Below are 14,132 nucleotides of genomic sequence, written 5' to 3'. Positions count from 1 at the left end.
ATTCATTTTCCTTGAAGTCAGATAAAGTACATCATGTGTTTTTATCACGAGAGCAAAAATGTTTTTCATGTGAAACCTTGGAACCTTAAGTGATAACTGCACGTGCTTGACATACGGGCAAGCCGGTGTTATGATACTGGTGGTTTGTACGGTTGTGGCTACCAGTACTGCTCCATCTAGTTGTCTGGGATAATAGTTATAAACAATTGTAGCATTTTAGCTAATCCTAACCTTAACCTCATTCTCCTAACCTGCAATGTAAGTCAGTGGCGCCTGGTGGGAGGAGCTATAGAAGGACGGGCTCATTAATGGCTGGAATTGAATAAATGGAACGGAGTCAAACATGTGGTTTCCATATGTTTATCATTCCAACCATTACAATGAGCCCATCCTCCTATAGCTCCTCCCACCCGCCTCTGCTGATGTAAGTGCACTGCTATCCATAGCTGGATTAGGTTTAGCTAAAATGCTACAGTTGTCAACAAACCACAAACCATCAGTTTCAAAACAAATGCAATCATTTTTCAGCCATTGGAGACTCTGAATAACTGGCCAGTGTTTCTCAACCTATATGAACACCTATTTAGTGAAGTGTCCTGAAAATGTAGCGATGCTACAATAAAACAGTGACACTGATAATGTTACAGCAAAGGCAGTAGAGATCTCTTGGTGTCTTGAAGACAACTGGGAATACGGTAAAATCATGACATCAGTGATCTTAAGGTCACACAGTCGGAGTTCTAGAAAGTTTGTTAGAAATGTTTGTTTATTCCATGTGTAATTGTGTTGTTGTATGTGTCGAAATGCTATGCTTTATCTTGGTCAGGTCGCAGTTGCAAATGAGAACTTGTTCTCAACTAGCCTACCTGGTTAAATAAAGATTAAATCACTTTTTCTTTTTAAGAAGCAGCATTTAAAACAACTAGGTACTCGGGGATCTTTCTAACCTGTATATCACAGTTGTCCTGAAAGCCCCGGACAGAGTCAATGTGCGGGGCCACCGGTTAGTCGAGGTAATATGTACATTTCCGAAGTTTATTCCAAGTCAGCGATTTCCGAGTTCCGGAGTTGGAAGTTGTTTTGAACGCGACATTTATATTCACTTTGCAGAGATATGATTGGGCCGTAGATTCAAGCCAATCACTGTGCACTATTATTTTCAGCGTCAAACCAATCAGACGGCAGCTATTTTTGGCCGCACACCAACGTTATTTTACAGCGCATCATCAACATGGAGCCCTCAGGTAGCTTGCTAAATTATTTCACCCTCGCATAAACTTACTAGCGATTGGGAGTGCATGGATATTATTTAGTAAATATTAACGTAACTGTTTACATTTCACAAGGTGTTTGTTAACTGGCAAACACAGATTGTAACGTTAGCTAACTGTAGTACTAGCAAAGTAGCTAACTAGCTAGCTAACAAGCGATAGCTAGTTTGTGATGTTTGCTTTGCTTCGGTTTGCTAGCCAGTCAGAAAATGAACGAGTTTGTGACTGTTTGCATTTCAAATGCATGCATTTATGTGTTCGCTGTACGCTAGTTATTGACTATCAGCATGATGTTGTAGCTAATTAGCTAGCTGGTTGGGTATGATGATGATATCACAGCTTGAACAATGATCCAGATGTTTCACCGGATGTATAAATCTTAAGCATCCGGTTGGCGTTTCCACATGGTGATGAAAGGAAGCCCAGTGGCCGGCAGTGGGAGGAGATGGAGTGAGATGGACTTTGGCTGACATTCAGATAATTTTCTCATCATTTAAACATTATATATCATTACAGTTTTCTGTTCCCAAAACTAAAATATGTTACGAACAGAGTTGACAAAGTTTTGTAGACAAGTGTGTTGTTTAGGAGTGCAAGGGCCAATTGAGTTATTGCGCACTTCACAGGGTAGGCGTTCCATAACGGAAATATGCAACTCGTTCTAGAATGCGCCCATAAGATCTCACTGGCTAGTGCTTGGGTTTGCCCACCCCTTGCTTTTTCTACCTACTATGATTAATTTGCTCTCATTGGAAACGACAGGCTTTGGTCTTTCTTGGGTTAGTTATAAAACTCTTTGATATGTCTGGACTGTCACAGACAGAGCAGGGGGAGAGAAAAAGATGGCGCTTTCAAGACAACTGGGAAATCGGACTTCAGTGCTTTCTGCAAACTGGGGGAAAAAACGAACTTTGACGGGGAAAAATTTATTTGAACGGTCATCCTACTCAGAAGTCAAACTCGGAAGCTCTGGCCTTTTTTCTGGAGAGCTGACTTTCTGACCTGAAGATCACAGACTTCATCATTTGACATGGAGTTGTTTTGAACGCGGCATGTGAACTTGGAAAAAACGAGGTCAAACCATGACGTCAGTGATCTTCAGGTCGGAAAGTCAGAGTTCCAGAAAGATGCCAGAGTTTCTGACTTGGATACTTTTCAAAAACGATTTCACCAGTCGGAGCTCATTTCCCCCCCAGAGTTCCCAGTTGTTTTGAATGCGGCAGGGGAGTGTGTAGGAGGGAAGGTGGTGATTAGGTGTGTGCATTGACTTGCGATGCTTCCCTCGTTCTAGGAACCCATAAGGGTTGCACATTTACATTTTAGCTGTGCACTGACAATAACACACCTGACCTGACAAACTAGTATCAACTAACTATCCAGTCCTTGATTGGCTGATTTAATGTGTTAGTACTGGACAATAATACAATGTTTACATATCTCTAAAACCAGGATTGATAAGAAACCCTGCTTTGCTGGTGACCAAGGACTTCTCTAATTTAATTGCAGGGAACATAACCCCTGAGGGAAAGGATATGATCCACCTGGCCAAGAATGTAGAGAAATATGCAGGTATGTAGATGGCTACCCTATACATTGTCTGAAGCATGAATTAAAGGTTGCCTTATTAATCCGATTTTTATACCAATGCTTGATGTAAAGTCTGAAACTTATCCCTGCAATTTTTTTGAATTTTTCCTTTTATAAGCCAAAATGTTGAATAAAATTACATTTGAACACTCTACCAGTTGTCTGAGCGGTTAGTCTTTCAACCACTCGAAATTTGATACAAATGTCCACAGGGAATGATTGGTAATGCGACTTTTTAGAGAGCCGGTAGGTATATGGTTCTCTCGGCTTGTATTTTTGTGACTAGAGAAAAGGCAGAGCATTTAGCATGAACTTGGAGGTGCTGGCTGAATACACTTTAATAAACGCATGAATACTGCAATTTGAAACAAATTGCAAAGTACATGTTGTCAGAAAACAACAGTTACTGTGGATTTTAAATGCTTTTACTTCCCTCCAAACTGCCAGGGCCTTCCCAGGTCTCGACTCCAGTTGTGGTCGTGACCCACTCTCAAACATCAGTCGGTGTCCCCAAGAAGCGCATCTACGTAGTACCCATGCCCCGGCGGGCTCCTAAAGAGCCACAAATCCAGATTCAGAGTCCCACTGCAGATGCAACCCAAACCCGGACTCCAGTCCCATCCACAAAACACATCTATATTGTATCCCAACCTTTCTCCGCTGGGGGCTCGACGCAAACCCAGGTACCAGGCACTAGGAAACACATCTACGTACTAGCTCAGCCCCAGAATGCTGCTAGGGTCAGGATCCAGCCCCAAACTACAGCCAGGATCACGACTCAACCCCAAACTACAGCTGGGAAAATAGACCCACTTAAAGAGCCAGGACAGTCCCAGATCAAGACTCCAACTGGGGTCACAGTTCAATCCCAGAATGTAGCCAGTGTCAAAGCCCAAACCCAGCCTGCAGTAGGGAGAACAGACCCTCCTAATGCTCCAAAGCAGACTAGGAAGATGGTTCACTTCCAACACCAGCCTCCGACAGCCAGGGATGCAGCCCCAACCAAGGCTGATGCCCAGACTCAGACCCCTACCGTCGTGGCAGAGGTGGTCTCTATGCTGCAACACGGAGATGTGAGACCTGCACCGCAGCCATACCTGGTCCACAAAGAAGAGGTAACAGTAAATATCATATACCGAACAAAAATATAAACGCAACAATTTCAACGATTTAGGCCTCCCGAGTGGCGCAGCGGTCTAAGGCACTGCATCGCCGTGCTTGAGGCGTCACTACAGACCGGGTTTGATTCCGGGCTGTGTTGTAGCCGGCCGCCACCGGGGGACCCATAAATTGGCACACAATTGGCCCAGCGTTGTCCGTGTTAGGGGGGGGTTTGGCCGGCGCTCTAGCGACTCCTGTGGCGGTCCAGGCGCATGCACGCTGACACGGTTGCCAGAGGTACGGTGTTTCCTGGCTTCCGGGTTAAGCGAGTATTGTGTCAAGAAGCAGTGCGGCTTGGCACAGTCGTGTTTCAGAGGACGCATACGGGAGTTGCAGCGATGCGACAAGACTGCAACTACCAATTGGATATTACGAAATTGGGGAGAAAAATGGCTAAAAAAGTTTTTATTAAATAAAATTACAGTTCATGTAAGGAAATCAGACAATTTAAATAAATTGATTAGGCCCTAATCTATGGATTTCACATGACTGGGCAGGGGCTCAGCCATGGATGGACCTGGGAGGGCATAGGCCCACCCACTGGGGAGCTAGGCCCAACCAATCAGAATAGGATTTTCCATACAAAAGGGCTTTATTACATACAGAAATACTCCTCAGTTTCATCAGCTGTCCTAGTGACTGGTCTCAGACGATCCTGCAGGTGAAGAAGCCGAATGTGGAGGTCCTGGGCTGGCGTGGTTACATGTGGTCTGCGGTTGTGAGGCCGGTTGGACGTACTGCCAAATTCTCTAAAACGGTATTGGGGGCGGCGTATGGTAGAGAAATTAGCAATAAATTCTCAGTGCAACAGCTCTGGTGGACATTCCTGCAGTCAGCATGCCAATTGCACGCTCCCTCAACTTGAGATATCTGTGGTATTGTGTGACAAAACTGCACACTTTAGAGTACTTTATTGTCCCCCGCACAAGGCGTACCTGTGTAACGATCATGCTGTTTAATCAGCTTCTTGATATGCCACACCTGTCAGGTGGATGGATTATCTTGGCAAAGTAGAAATTTGTGCACAACATCTGAGAGAAATTAGCTTTTTGTGTGTATGGAACATTTCTGGGATCTTTTATTTCAGGTCATGAAACATGGGACCAACACTTTACATGTTGCGTTTTATATTTTTGTTCAGTGTATATATTGTTTTCATTTAATTTAAAGGTACACTTTGGGATCTGGGATTGTTCAATGGTCATTTAAATTATTGATGTTTACCCATTGATTGATAGGTGTTGAGGAGGATGGATGCGCCAGAGAAGATGTCAGTGAGGACATTGCTGATGTACACTGGGAAGAACCCGGCAAACCTAGACAGCAAGAACAGATTGGTGAAAAACCTGATTAAGGCTGGAATCCCCCCTGTCGAGACCCCTGCCTATATCACCAGTGCCTTCACCAGGCTCACCGAGGGTAAGAGGGAGAGAGAGATTTTCTCCAGGTGACACAAGAACGCTGGGTAGTGGCATGTCCCTAGCTACCTAAAATGATTACCTCAACTTCTGTAACGTGTGTGTGTGTTCCTTCAGGCGACACCACAATGCTGTGTAGTGACATGAAGTCCCTAGCTATCAAACACCTCAACTTCACCAACATGGCCGAGCAGCTCATAGAAGAGACCAACCCTGTGCAGCACTGGTCCAAGATCATCGATACCAAGTAAGCTCTCATGTATACTGTATGTTGGGTCCAAGGTCATCGATTCATCAATGCCAGTTACTACTGGTATTTCAAAGCATCTTAACTTCTGAATATGTCCCATAGATAGGAGAATGATGTATCCGTCACCGTTTAATCTTTTCCTATTTGTCAGTTTGTTAATTAGTCCTCTCACTCCTCCCCCACCCCTCTCAGAGCCCAACTAGAGGAGATGAGACTGTGTTTCAGGGACCCAGCTAACAGTCGTCTGATGGACAACGTGACCCACGGTATGAGCACGGGCGTGATGGACGCCGCTTTCAACATCATCTCTACCCTCATTGACTACCAGGTGCAGCTAATCGCCTGTCTAGTAAACACCATGCCTTCACACCAAACTCCCTCTGGGACGGCTGTCAAAACTAGGCCTTACCCGGCCCTTCGGTCTTCCGTGTCCCTCGTCAACCCCCCTGTTATCACCATTCCGAATTCCCAGGGCCCATTCAGCTCCCTACTCTCCTTGAAACGGCTCAATGTGATAGCCCAGCCCCACCACAACGGGACTCAAACCCAGCCCCTGCTGTGCTGCCAAGAGACCCAGAGCGAGACCCAGACAGACACCCAGCTCCCTAAGAAACCACTGAAACAGCAGAAGGGTCGAGGCGTCCAGCGTGACCCCAGGGGATCTTACAGGAAGAGAGCCGCTTCAGGGGCCTCAGACAGGAAACAGGAAGCGGCTCAGGAGAAGGGGGGGGGTAAGAAGTTTAAGCTAAACCCTTCCCCACACGTTGCCATGGATACCGAGGAAGAGGGGAATGCATAGACGACCACAAAGAGAACTCCTGGCAACACAGAAGGAAACTGCAGCTGGACGTACACAAACTAATTGAAAGTTACAGAATGTGCAGCTGCAAGCTCCAGCAGAAAGGAAACCCCAACATTTGCGCCAACAGAAACATAGCCTCATTCCAGAAACAATTTCTGGCTCCTACACTTGTGTAGGCCTAGATATAAGGGGATTGGATAGGTGAAAGCAATTGGATAGGTATAGGAAGTCAAATTTTATTTGTCACATGCGCAGAATACAACAGGTGTAGACCTTACCTTGAAATGCTTACTTACATGCCCTTAACCAATAATGCAGTTCAAGAAAGAGTTAAGAAAATGTTTACAAAATTAACAAAAAAAATAAAAATGTAACACAATAACAATGCTATATACAGGGGGTACCAGCACTGGGTCAATGTGCGGGGGTACGGAGGGGTGGGGGTCAATATAAATAGTCCGGTTGGCCATTTGGTTAATTGTTCAGCAGTCTTAGCAGAGAGAACAGTCTATGACTTGGGAGACTGGAATCTTTGACAATTTTTTGGGCCTTACTCTGACACCGCCTAGTATTTAGGTCCTGGATGGCAGGAAGCTTGGCCCCAGTGATGTACTGGGCCGTACGTACTACCCTCTGTAGCTCCTTACGGTTGGATGCCAAGCCGTTGCCATGCCAGGCGGTGATGGTGCAGCTCTAGAACTTTTTGAGGTTAATGGGACCCATACCAAATATTTTCAGTCTCCTGGGGGGGGAAAGGTGTTGTCGTGCCCTCTTCACGGCTGTCTTGGTGTGGTTGGACCATGATAGTTTGCCGGTGATGTAGACACCAAGGGACTTCAAACTCTCTACCCGCTCCACTACGGCCCTGTCGATGTGAATGGGGGTGTGTTCAGCCATTCTTTTCCTGTAGTCCACGATCAGCTCCTTTTGTCTTGATCACGTTGAAGTAGAGGTTGTTATCCTGGCACCACACTGCCAGGTCTCTGATCTCCCTATAGGCTGCCTCATCATTGTCGGTGATCACTGTTGTGTCGTCAGCAAACTTAATGATGGTGTTGGAGTCGTGCTTGGTCACGCAGTCGTGGGTGAACAGGGAGTACAGGAGGGACACGCACCCCGTGTTGAGGATCAGCGTGGTAGATGTGTTGTTGCCTACCCTTACCACCTGGGGAGGGCCCGTCAGGAAGTCCAGGATCCAGTTGCAGAGGGAGGTGTTTAGTCCCAGGGTCCTCAGCTTAGTGATGAGCTTTGTGGGCACTATGGTGTTGAACGCTGAGCTGTAGTCAATGAACAGCATTCTCACAGGAGTTCCTTTTGTTCAGGTGAGAAAGGGCAGTGTGGAGTGCGATTGCATCATCTGTGGATCTGTTGGGGCGGTATGCGAATTGGAGTGGATCTAGGGTTTCCAGGATGATGGTGTTGTGAGCCATGACCAGCCTTTCAAAGCACTTCATGGCTACCGACGTGAGTTCTACAGGGCAGTAGTCATTTAGGCAGGTTACCTTCGCTTTCTTGGACACAGGGACTTTGCTTGTCTGCTTGAAACATCTAGGTATTACAGACTTGGTCAGGGAGAGGTTGAAATTGTCAGTGAAAACACTTGCCAGTTGGTCCGCGCATGCTCTGAGTACACGTCCTGGTAATCTGTGAATGTTGTCCTGTCTTAAAGATCTTGCTCACATTGGCTACGGAGAGTGTGATCACACAGTTGTCTGGAACAGCTGGTGCTCTCATGCATGCTTCAGTGTTGCTTGCCTCGAAGCGAGCATGTTGTGTACCGCAGGGCAGCTCTCTAGGCCCTCTACTCTATTCTATTTTACCAATGACCTGCCACTAGCATTAAACAAAGCATGTGTGTCCATGTATGCTGATGATTCAACTGTATGCGCATCAGCAACCACAGCTAATGAAGTCACTGAAACCCTTAACAAAGAGTTGCAGTATGTTTTGGAATGGGTGGCCATTAATAAACTGTTCCTGAACATCTCTAAAACTAAGAGCATTGAATTTGGTACAAATAATTCCTTAAGTGCTAGACCTCAGCTGAATCTGGTAATGAATGGTGTGGCTGTTGAACATGTTTAGGAGACTAAATTACTTGGTGTTACCTTAGATTGTAAACTGTCATGGTCAAAACATATAGATTCAATGGTTGTAAAGATGAGAGGTCTAGCCGTAATAAAGATGCTCTGCTTTTTTGACACCACATTCCAAAAAGTAAGTTCTGCAGGCTCTAGTTTTGTCTAATCTTGATTATTGACCAGTCATGTGGTCCAGTGCTGCAAGCAAAGACCTAGTTAAGCTGCAGCTGGCCCAGAACAGAGCAGCATGTTTTGCTCTTAATTGTATTCAGAGGGCTGATATAAATACTATGCATGCCAGTGTCTCTTGGTTAAGAGTTGAGGAGAGACTGACTGCATCACTTCTTATTTTTATAAGAATCATTAATGTGTTGAAAATCCCAAATTGTTTGCATTATCAACTTACACACAGCTCTGACACACACACTTATCCCACCAGACATGCCACCAGAGGTCTTTTCACAGTCCCCAAATCCAGAACAAATTCAAGAAAACATACAATATTATATAGGGCCCTTATTGCATGGAACTTCCATCTCATATTGCTCAAATAAACAGCAAACCTGGTTTCAACAAACAGATAAAACAACACCTTGCGGCACATCGCCTCGCCCCTATTTGACCTAGATAGTTTGTGTGTATGTTTTGATATGTAGGCTACTTGTGTCTTTAAACAAAAATATGTATAGTTCTGTCCTTGAGCTGCTGTTTTCTATTGATGTTCTGTATTATGCCATTCTGTTTTATGTTTTTAATAAAATACCAAATAAAAGACATTTAGCTCGTCTGGTAGGCTCGCGTCACTGGGCAGTTCGTGGCTGGGTTTCCCTTTGTAGTCCGTAATAGTTTAGAAGCCCTGCTACATCCGATGAGTGTCAGAGCCGGTGTAGTATGATTAATTCTTAGTCCTGTATTGATGCTTTGCCTGTTTAATAGTTTGTCTGACAGCATAGCAGGATTTCTTATCACCGTCTAGATAAGTGTCCCGCTCCTTAAAAGCAGTAGCTCTAGCCTTTAGCTCGGTGCGGATGTTGCTTGTAATCCATGGCTTCTGGTTGGGATCTGTACGAATGGTCACTGTGAGGACGATGTCGTCGATGCACTTATTGATGAAGCCAGTCACTGAGGTGGTATACTCCTCAATGCCATTGGATGAATCCCTGAACATATTCCAGTCTGTGCTAGCAAAACAGTCCTGTAAGCATAGCGTCCGCGTCATCAGACCACTTCCGTATTGATCGAGTCACTGGTTCTTCCTGCTTTAGTTTTTGCTTGTAAGCAGGAATCAGGAGGATAGAATTATGGTGAGATTTGCCAAATGGAGGGCGAGGGAGAACTTTGTATTAGGTGAGGTAAAATGAGTTTAAACGGTTTTAAATTTGCCTGCATTAAAGTCTCTGGCCACTAGGAACTCATCTTCTGGATGAGCATTTTCTTGTTTGCTTAGACCTTATACAGCTCGTTGAGTGCAGTCTTAGTGCCAGCATCAGTTTGTGGTGGTAAATAGACTGCTACGAAAAATATAGATAAACTCTCTTGGTAAATAGTATGGTCTACAGCTTATCATGAGGTACTCTACCTCAGGCGAGCAATACCTCAGACTTCCTTAATATTAGACATCGCACACCAGCTGTTATTGACAACTAGACACACACCCCCACCCCTCGTCTTACCAGACGTAGCTGATCTGTCCTGCCGATGCACGGAAAAGCCAGACAACTATATTATCTGCGTCGTCGTTCCACAACGACTCAGTGAAACATAAGATATTTTGTTTTTAACTTTTTATGGCTGCAATCCCGTTAACGGGATCGATATGACAACAGCCAGTGAAAGTGCAGGGCGCCAAATTCAAACAACAGAAATCTCATAATTAAAATTCCTCAAACATGTATCTTATACCATTTTAAAGGTAATCTTGTTGTTAATCCCACCAAAGTATCCGATTACAAATAGGCTTTTCAGCGAAAGCACCACAAGCGATTGTTAGGTCACCGCAAAATCACAGACAAACAGTCATTTTTCCAGCCAAAGACAGGAGTCACAAAAAGCAGAAATAGAGATAAAATGAATCACTAACCTTTGATGATCTTCATCAGATGACACTCATAGGACTTCATGTTACACAATACATATGTTTTGTTTGATAAAGTTCATATTTATATACAAAAACCTCAGTTTACATTGGGGCCATGTTCAGAAATGCCTCCAAAATATCCGGAGAAATTGCAGAGAGCCACGTCAAATAACATAAATACTCATCATAAACTTTGATGAAAGATACATGTTTTACATAGAATTAAAGATACACTTGTTCTTAATGCAACCGCTGTGTCAGATTTCAAAAAGCTTTACGGCAAAACACAATATTCAATCATCTGAAAACAGCGTTCAGCCACAAAAGCAAGCCCATACAATTAGCCGCCAAATTGTGCAGTCAACAAAACCCATAAAAAGCATTATAAATCTTCACTTACCTTTGCTGATCTTCGTCGGAATACACTCCCAGGACTCCCACTTCCACAAGAAATGTTTGTTTTGTTCGGTAATGTCCATTTATGTCCAAATAGCTATTTTTGTTAGCGTGTTTGGTAAACAAATCCAACGTCAGGAAGCGCGTTTACTAAAAGCTGATGAAATGTCCAAAAGTTCCGTAACAGTCAGTATAAACATGTCAAACGATGTATTGAATCAATCTTTAGAATGTTTTTAACATAAATCTTGAATAACGTTCAAACCGGAGAATTACATTGACTTCAGATGAGCAATGTAACAGAGCTCCCTCGCATGGTTAGAGCATGGTCAGGTCATGGCAGACCTGACTAATTCCCCTCTCATTTGGCCCCCCTTCACAGTAGAGGTATCAGACAAGGTTCTACAGACTGTTGACATCTAGTGGAAGCCGTAGGAAGTGCAAACTCATCCATATCTCGCTGTGATTTAATAGGATCTTGGTTGAAAATCGACCAGCCTCAGAATTCCCACTTCCTGTTTGGATTTTTTCTCAGGTTTTTGCCTGCCATATGAGTTCTGTTATACTCACAGACATCATTCAAACAGTTTTAGAAACTTCAGAGTGTTTTCTATCCAATATGAATAGTAATATGCATATATTAGCAACTGGGACTGAGGAGCGGGCAGTTTACTATGGGCACCTCTGTGCACCTTTCATCCAAGCTACTCAATACTGCTCCTGCAGCCATATGAAGTTAATGTCCCGTTGGTAGGACAGTCTCGAACGGAGATCATCCAGTTTATTTGTCAGTGATTGCACGTTGGCCAATAGAACCGATCTCCGTCCCCTGTATTTCCATCTTTCCTTCATGCGAATGACAGGGATTTGGGCCTAGTCTCGAAGAAGCAGTATATCCTTTGCGTCAGACTCATTAAAGAAAATATCTTTGTCCAGTTCGAGGGGAGTAATCGCTTTTCTGATTTCCAGAAGCTCTTTTCGGTCATAAGAGACGGTAGCAGCAATATTATGTACAAAACAAGGTACAAACAATGTGGGGAAAAAACACACAAAATAGCACAATTGGTTAGGAGCCTATAAAATGGCAGCCACCCCCTCCGGTGCCATTATTATACCTAGGGGGTGGGGGCCAGGTGTTGATTTTGGAAGTGGACTGAGCACTCAGGGATGTGAGGACAGAGAAATGGAAGAAGGATATAAGAGGAAAAAGAGTTTAAGTGCCTTGGAACACATTGACTAAATTGTAAATTACTGTAATATATTTACATTGACTATTGGGACAACTTTATATTAAAGTTGTAATTTTCCAAAGCATGGTGATTCCTTTGTGTAGAGAGAGCCATGCCTAGATCAGGGTTCTCCGACTCTGGTCCTGAATAGCTACTGCTAACACCTGATTCAGATAATCAAGGTCTTGATGAACAGACAATTAGTAGAATCAGGGGTGTTAGAGCAGGGATGGACCAAAATCCTGCACATGCAGTGGAGTTTGTCACGAGAATTTCTATCTCAATGTTCTCACTGAACTATTTTATATCTCTGTCTAATTCCTGAAGGTTGTAAAGCTCCAGTTCAAAGAAATAGACAGAGTCTCAGGCTGCAATAGATCAATTCTTTATTCAGAGAGCGCTCTGCCCTTCAAGTGCAGAGCGAATCTTTTATACATACACACAAACAAGTTGTCATCTTAAGCTACGCCTTGCTCAGACAGTCTGTACTTTTCCACTACACACATACATTGTTTATCATATTCTGCAACATGTTTCATAATTTTCTGCAAGCCTAAAAGTTTCTCCACTCCACGGGTGGGGACAGAATGTCCTGTTATTGGTTTCACAGTTGCACCCTGCTTACATAGCTAAAAAATAACACAATGGCCTAGTCCTAAAAGGTATAGTCACACACATTATTGGATTATTGTCTTATGACTCTAACACATTTAATACAATTATATGGTTTCAGGGTGGAATACTTTAGTCATTATCTTAAACATACAAATTCTTCTATCAGTTTGAGAATCCTTTTCTATAGAGTTGCTGAAGCTAGTTGATTTCTCTATCTCACTGTTTTGGCGGTTGGGTATTTTGGTACATTCAGAGAGATTTTAGGGAGCGAGGAGCTCTGCCTCACACGTAAAGATAGATGGCAGACTAGATGGATATAACCCGTTTTAGCATGGACATTGCCATTGAGGCAGAAAATATATGTGTAGCCTAGTGCAGACTTTCTACTCTGTAAATTGATGTGGTCTGGTAAATGTTTTGTTTCACATAGACATGTCTTTATACTTTTTAGCTCTTCGTTACTTCTGTTTTGTTAAAGATTCTAAATAAAACGTTGCATCCACGCAAGACTTGAACCTGTCTCTTACTTGCCTCGTTCACGTGCTAGTCCGAACTAGGAAACTCAGTAATGTCCCACTTGATTGTAGTTATACACGTGCTGCGTTCAACCAAATTTCAGAGTTTCCTATGTCCGATTTAGCATGCGTTTAATTCCAACCATCAACAGGTTATTGTGCGTAACAACAGACTTGAGATTGAAACTAAGACACTGGCAATCTGGTTCTGCGTTTGATGAAGCGCTAACAGACTGACATGCCTGTCTAATTAGCTAGATTATCCTATTGATGGTTAGAAAGGTTGGGCTTATTACACATTTAAAATCAACAAATCCAACAGCATGCTAGGCCAAAAACTGCCTGCGAGCCTAATCTTCATAGCCGTCAAAGGCTGTACATCCATTTTAGAACAGCAAAAGTAAAATTGGGAGGGTTAATTGCTTTTTCACTACATCTAAAAAAAAAAAAAAACATTTACATCTAAAGAAAATGTGGAATGTTTATCTATAAACTAAAGACAACCAGACAGTAACCATAAGACCCTAATATTCCTGTCACTCATTGATTGATTACTAACAGTCAGCCTCTGGCTGTATCAAACACACACTCATTGATTGATTACTTACAGTCAGCCTCTGGCTGTATCAAACACACACTCATTGATTGATTACTAACAGTCAGCCTCTGGCTGTATCAAACACACACTCATTGATTGATTACTAACAGTCAGCCTCTGGCTGTATCAAAC

At 43.5% G+C, this 14,132-nt stretch overlaps 1 protein-coding gene across 2 annotated transcripts; it reads left to right on the top strand.

Annotated features, from left to right (window-relative positions):
* Nucleotides 1-1,174: 1,174 nt before the first annotated feature.
* Nucleotides 1,175-13,389, top strand: LOC129822352 (uncharacterized). 2 transcript variants are annotated; one of them, XM_055880612.1, is made up of 6 exons: nucleotides 1,175-1,244; nucleotides 2,778-2,840; nucleotides 3,306-3,973; nucleotides 5,258-5,438; nucleotides 5,555-5,684; nucleotides 5,880-13,389. In XM_055880612.1, the coding sequence occupies exons 1-6, from the start codon at nucleotides 1,232-1,234 to the stop codon at nucleotides 6,484-6,486; spliced, it is 1,662 nt and encodes a 553-aa protein (XP_055736587.1). In that variant the 5' UTR covers nucleotides 1,175-1,231; the 3' UTR covers nucleotides 6,487-13,389. The 2 variants fall into 2 exon arrangements, with proteins under 2 accessions (XP_055736587.1, XP_055736663.1); XM_055880688.1 differs by lacking the exon at nucleotides 1,175-1,244 and adding an exon at nucleotides 1,273-2,050.
* Nucleotides 13,390-14,132: the final 743 nt, after the last annotated feature.

Source organism: Salvelinus fontinalis, chromosome 1 (genome assembly GCF_029448725.1).
Source record: "Salvelinus fontinalis isolate EN_2023a chromosome 1, ASM2944872v1, whole genome shotgun sequence".
Taxonomy (NCBI): Eukaryota; Metazoa; Chordata; class Actinopteri; order Salmoniformes; family Salmonidae; genus Salvelinus; species Salvelinus fontinalis.
The sequence above is the reverse complement of the archived record's forward strand: the minus strand, read 5'-3'. Positions and strand labels throughout refer to the sequence as shown.

Coding starts and splice junctions, on each gene's coding strand:
- LOC129822352 (XM_055880612.1), top strand. Junction 3,974..5,257: donor ACCTGGTCCACAAAGAAGAG/GTAACAGTAAAT, acceptor ATTGATTGATAG/GTGTTGAGGAGGATGGATGC. Junction 5,439..5,554: donor CTTCACCAGGCTCACCGAGG/GTAAGAGGGAGA, acceptor GTGTTCCTTCAG/GCGACACCACAATGCTGTGT.